The sequence below is a fragment of the Phacochoerus africanus genome, chromosome 1 (genome assembly GCF_016906955.1).
Source record: "Phacochoerus africanus isolate WHEZ1 chromosome 1, ROS_Pafr_v1, whole genome shotgun sequence".
NCBI lineage: Eukaryota > Metazoa > Chordata > Mammalia > Artiodactyla > Suidae > Phacochoerus > Phacochoerus africanus.
Window position 1 is genome coordinate 130248433 of NC_062544.1, and position 6515 is coordinate 130254947.

General features: G+C 37.1%; 1 protein-coding gene across 2 annotated transcripts in view; it reads left to right on the top strand.

Moving 5' to 3' along the window:
* TAFA1 (TAFA chemokine like family member 1) overlaps positions 1 to 2415 on the top strand; it is a 532815-nt gene extending 530400 nt beyond the window's left edge. For both annotated transcript variants that reach the window (XM_047754482.1, XM_047754491.1), the window contains one exon: positions 1290 to 2415. In XM_047754482.1, the coding sequence (XP_047610438.1) occupies positions 1290 to 1307 (18 nt within the window). In that variant the 3' untranslated portion in view covers positions 1308 to 2415. The remainder of the gene's footprint in view (positions 1 to 1289) is intronic.
* Positions 2416 to 6515: the final 4100 nt, after the last annotated feature.

A 6515-nucleotide genomic window follows, 5' to 3' on the forward strand; every position in this document is an offset into this window, starting at 1 on the left:
GACTGGACATAGCCCCTGGTCTTTCTTGGAGGCTAGGGTCTAAGGTTGGGTGGGACAGGGGATGTGGAGAGTCAGTACAAATAAAAGATAGTCAATTTCCAGCTCAGTTTTTGAAATGTCACTTTTTCCTCCTTTTGGTGAAAATGAAGACAATAAAAACAAAATGCAATAAACACCATCGGAATATAGGAAACCAAGATTTGGAAGGATCTGTTATTTATACAGAGAGAATAAAAAAATAAATGTGTGAAGATTTCTCATACATTCTTGGCCCAACCAAATTTTCAATGCAAAATTTGAATGTATTTCTGTTCCTACCTAACCCTGAAAGCTATAAAATGGACTTCACTCCTGGGCTCAGAAAACTCAATTTCTAATAAGATTATAAAGAATTGAGATTATGAAGAAAAATGCCTTATGTCCTAGAACTCTAAAGTAGAACCTTCAACTCTATAGAACCATCATTCATGCTCTAAACCAGTGATTGTGCATGCATCCTTCTGAATATGACTCTTTGGCACCATATTTGAATGGGTTAAATAACATCAATAGTTATAGGAATATACCCTTGATTGCCCTTCAACACTGTGTCATCGTCTGAGTGGAAAAGTTTCTCACTTTACAAATGTCTCATGTTCCTCAACAAATGTGGTCTTACCTTGATATTGACTTCACCTTATGCTGCCCCCGACATCTTCCAAGAGACCAACATGACAAGGCCATGGAATTTTCTACTCATGAAATTCTCATCAGACAAACATAGGAAAGACTATATAATTTACAGGGAGAGCCCAGTGAAAAATTAAAACAAGTCTTTTCATGGCACCTCTTTCTATGTTTGATTCGCTTTTTCTAAGACTATTTCCGATCTCTTCTGGTAAGATGGGAAAAATTAAAACACAGGTTCAAAAATTACTAATAATTTCAAGATGACGACCACTGATCATTGAACCAAATGTGGGACCCTTTTCAGCACAGGGTTCCCTGCAACTATGTAGGTCACATGCCCATGACCTCAGTCCTGGTTAGACATTGCTCCAAGAGTCTGTCTCCTCAATTGTGGAAAAATTAATTTAACAAATTGATAAAAATATATGTTGGCCTGTCTATGTGCTTTAATTACCATTTGAGAACTCATGCTCTAGACTTAAATATTTTTTACTTGAGTTCACTTGAAAGCAGCAGCCTCCTAAAAATTTAAGGCGTCCTCTTTTTCTGCCTAATCACCTTTCTCTCTGCCTTCATTTTGTTCTTTTCTCCCTGAAATTTCTTTCTTTCTTTGGTTTCAGATTCACCCAAGAACCTAACAGAAGCATTTGTTATAGTAACAAAGGAAAACCAACTCTGCGGAAAATACATTTTAAGAATTTAAAACATCTTATACATTAGAAGCCAAATGGATTTATTTGCACTTTGACTGATTACCAGATAATCACAGTGCTTTTACTGTGTGTCACGAAGTATCCTATAGTGAGAAGACCCAGAGTTTGGGGCAACACCATGGAAAGTAGGTTTAAAAAAAAAAAAAAAGGATTTTCTCAATGCAAATTTTTGGGATTATGAAGAATGGTCAACTATCTTCTAATTTGGATCTATAGTTACTTTATACCATTTGAAATATATGTATATATATAATATTTTGAAATATTATATATTCTCTTCAAAAAATGAACAGTACCACAGTTTGAGGCGGCTGGTGTACCTCTTTGAGTTTAGGGATGTTTTGTTTTGTTTTCTTGTCATTTCTTTTTCTATCAGCAAGGAAAACATGTGCCCTTTTGAGAGGTCAACTTGGCACTCACATGGGAAGGCCAGCTACAGGTGGACTCCTGGAATCTGAGGCGTCATAACAATATGAATCAAGAGCGTCCTTCTGTTTCTACCAGATGGCTCAAGGAAGTACATCATCCTGTTTTATTGCTTTCTACCCTGTGCAATATCCGCATGCAAGCTTGGCTTACATAACCATCCTTTATATTCAATTGATCTATAATAACCATTCTAACCTCTTCCAGGAAAATATTTTTAGAACTACTAGTTTTTCCACAGATAAGAAAAAAATGAGGATTTTTGAGGGAGCCGCTCGATGCTATAGAGACTCTGGCAGAGTTATGGTAGAATATGGATCCCTGTATTAAGTTTTGTAAATACAATGTCTTAAGGCTTTGTATAGCTGTCATAGACTGCAGAAACGTCCTCTGATTAAATCCAAAGTCTGGCATCATTAAGTACATAGTGCTGTAGCAACAAGTCTTTTCATGGCACCTCTTTCTATGTTTGATTCGCTTTTTCTAAGACTATTTCCGATCTCTTCTGGTAAGATGGGAAGACCATTAAAGCAATTAGGTTTCAGAATGATCTCTGTGACCAAATGTTGGACAGCCCTATTAAAGTGGTAAATAACTTCTTTCTAAATATACTTGTCCTCTTTATTTGCCATTTGTTTTTCCTGAATCAACTTTAGCCAGATCCAGAGAACACCCACCTAGGAACACTCTGTCTGCCACAATATTTTGCATGAGGTCACTGCTACTATTACAAGCAGTGTTTGCAATTCTAATAATTTGAAAACTAGAAATGCATTACTATAAGTTCAGTGTCTCCAGCCAGCAAGATGAAATGTCAACTCCTATTATCAGGCTTCTATAGTGATCACTTAGATGATATACATTAGGCTCACCTTCCAAAAAATAAAAGTGTCCATCTTCTTTTTATGAGCACTACTCAGCTGATGCTTATAAGAAGGAACTATCTACTTAAAAGTGTTCTAGTTGACCTAGTAAAGTGTGATAGTACTAAACATTCCTGTTGTTTACCCTATCATATTGCAAGTGTATGTGATTTGTTCTCCAAATATTTTTCTCCAGAATACATGTTATTATGGGCTGTTATTAGATCAAGCAGCTCAGTGGGTCCCTTAGGATGGATTTTTTTTAACTTAAACTTTCAGGTAAATCCAGAAGCTCCTTCATCTCTATCAATATACCTTGAAGTCTGATTGAATGTATAAACATTCTCACTAAGTAGATTTATTCTGCATCTGGAATGCCTACAAAAGTAACCAAAAATGGAAATGGAATCCTCATTGCAAAATCTGAGCTTCACAAATACTTTTACAGATATTTGCCAAAAGGCCAGTAAAATTCATATCAACAAACCAGAATTCATTAAATATTATGGTCTTTATCCATGTATCAAGTAATACTTTAAATATTGATTTTCATCTGTAAATTTGAGAATAAAAATTGAAATCATTTTTTTTTTCTTTTTTGGCCTCCCTGTGGTATATGGTGTTGTCTAGGCCAGGGATCAGATCCAAGCTGCAGTTGTGACCTATGATGCAGTTATGGCAATGCAGGATCCTTGTGGGCCAGGGATCAAACCTGCATCCTGGTGGCAGAGACACTGCTGATCCCATTGTGCCACAGCAGGAACTCCAAAAGTGAAATATTAAACCCAAAGTCTTATCTAAAAAAATACATCCTAAAATGTAGAAGAAAAAAATTTACAATAAAATATATTAGGAGGCAAAATAGTAATATTTACTGAGGGATTCTCAGAGCCTTTAATATTTCAAAATATCCTATGTGTCTTCAAGAAAGACTAAATCAGGGGAAGCCTAGTAAAAAACTTCCAGAATCCAGGCATGTTGGATGATTTCTTGACTAATAGAAAAATTCATTGCCTGCCTAATGGGAAGCTGCAAGAAATTATTTTTGGGAGTTTCCTGGTGGCCTAGCAGTTAAGGACTCAGCATTGTCACTGCTGTGGCTTGGATTATTGCTTTGGCTTGGGGATCCCTGGCTCAAGAACTTCCATATGCCACAGGAATAGTCAAAAGAAAAAGGTATTATTTCTGTATGAGGATCTATTCACTGCATTGTCATGCCTTGACTTTTTCAAGAGAATCAAAAATCTTGATTTTTACATTAAACATCCTAACATCCTTAAGATTAACCAAAATGAGATTAGTTCCATTAAAAAAAAAAAAAACCTCTGCAAGCGCTATTATTGCCCAAGATGTCCTGACTATGTGGCCTTTTCTATGAGATGAGTGTTTTCCAGAATACCCTTTGAAAAGTGTTGATCCTGAATAAAAATCCAATGACAAGAAAAAAGGGTATTCTCTCTTCTATGGCCTCAACATATAGGCTATTCTTATAATTTACCATATGTGGGGCTTACAGATTTTTATTTTCTGCAAGCAAAGCCTGTAAGTCAATGGAGGAGCTAGTCTAGAAATCCAGGTCTGTTGGTTCATTTCCTTTTGGTCACATGATGCAATAGCTTTCCTGGAAAGACCCAAAAGAAGAGAGAAGAGGAAAAAAGCCCACATGAGAATCAAGCAGCCATCCAATAAAACTGTGCAAATATTTGTAAATGTCATCAAATTCAGTTTCGAGTTATCCGAGTCACTTAACACAAATGTGTGAACCATCAACTTGTGTTTAAATTGAATGTGCACCAGTTTAGGGAATTTTCAGTAGCTACCATCTGCCTATTGAATCTGAACATTTATGGTTTAAAAACTTGTATTACGTATTTCTAGTTAATAAAGAGCTCAGTGTGGTATGACTAATACTGATTTCGAGCTTTCGCGTCAAGCACGGTGAATAATATTATAACATAATTACAGCACATGCCAAGGGTTTCATCCAGAGCCTTTCTCTTGGTTAAAAAGATAAATATGGCTTATTTCTTAAGATAAAGATTTTTATGTAAGGGAAAGCTTATTTTTTGACTTTTTGTATGTAATTACATGTATTCGGTAATGGACTTGGAAAGCACATTGCAAAGTTTACTATCGTTTTTTTCCATCATAGAATGATGAAGAATGGTTTCACCAACCCACAGTTCACATCTTTTACTGATCAAATCTAGTGTAACGTTCACCAAGCAATATCGTGATTTTATAGTGTAGTATATTATTGCCATCCTGCCATTGTCACTGGTAAAATAAGTTATGGAGGGTATAAAAGCTGTTTATATGAGGAGATCCACACCTTCCTCACGTACAGGGCATGTGCACTTCTTCCTAGAAGGTTCTGTATTGTGTCATAATATGAGGTTCTCTTTTAATTAAATTTGACAGTCCCATTTCAAATTCTATCCAGGTTTGCTTGACAAAGAAGTGTGTCATGTTTGTTTTCATGAGCTATCTACCTTCTAAATAAAAGATTTATTGTCTAGAAAATTCTAGGGCTCAAGCCACTTCCGTCTAGTTTATAAATATAAGAAAACAAGATAAAAGGCATCCTAAGGAATGTGGGGACTCAGGATCCATGCAGCAGTAGCAAAGTTCAGTTTCCTAGACATTTTTCTTATGGATTTGCATCCTCATGTGCTTCCTCTGTTGGCCAGAATAAAACAAAAGAGGTAGAGCTGATTTTTAATCCATTGCATATAATCTGCAATCTCTCCTACTTTGGGCCACTGGGAACACTGCATGCAGCAGTTGATAGCAGTAATGGTTGATTGGGTCACACCAATGTCACAAAAAACAGGTCAGCCACTTTGCTAGAATAGAGTAAGTGGGTTCATCTTCCATAGATTCTACACTTGGGGTCACCAATCCAGTGTGGGAGCCAATTTTAGGGACTGGAAGGAAGAAGTGTTTAAGGCCAGCTGCTACTTAAAGACTTGAGGAACTTGTACATCTAGTTAAAAAAAAAAACAAACTTGGTACTTGTTCCCCATTTCAAATGACCTTCCTCATTCTACATACCCTCCCACACCTGTTCATGTGAATTCCTGATTTCTTGTCCCCTGATCTGGATCTTCCTCAGGATGGTTCATTGTCAGTGCTCCCCAGGCCTCTCTTCCTTCCATCTCACCTGTGTCATTCAGCTTACCCCTTGTCCCATTTCCTCTTCTCCCTTTCACATGGCAGGCCTGAAAAGGACTATGCCTATTGAAAAGAGTTCTAGAATTGTAACCCAACTACCCCACCCAAAGATTCATGTCTTTGCCTTCCACTTACATAGAAAAGCTTATAACCACTCTCTCTTAGTTTTCATGTTTGTAAAGTGCAGATCAGGAGTTCCCGTCGTGGCGCAGTGGTTAGCGAATCTGACTAGGAACCATGAGGTTGCAGGTTCGATCCCTGGCCTTGCTCAGTGGGTTAACAATCCGGAGTTGCCGTGAGCTGTGGTGTAGGTCACAGATGCGGCTCAGATCCCATGTTGCTGTGGCTCTGGTGTAGGCTGGTGACTACAGCTCTGATTAGACCCCTAGCCTGGGAATCTCCATATGCCGCAGGTGTGACCCTAAAAAGACAAAAGACAAAAAAAAAAAAGCAGATCATTGTACATAGTATAAACATTATGGGAAGACTAGGAAAATAGAGAAAATAGAAATGTTCAATAAACATAAAGCAATAGGTAAGTTGATTGTTATTATTATTATTATTATTATTATTATTATTATTCTCAGAATACCCCTGCTATGTGTCACCCAGAAGCTCCCTTTGTCAGTGCTAGCTTCACCTGGGGCAAGCAAAAAAAGAAAAAAGAAAA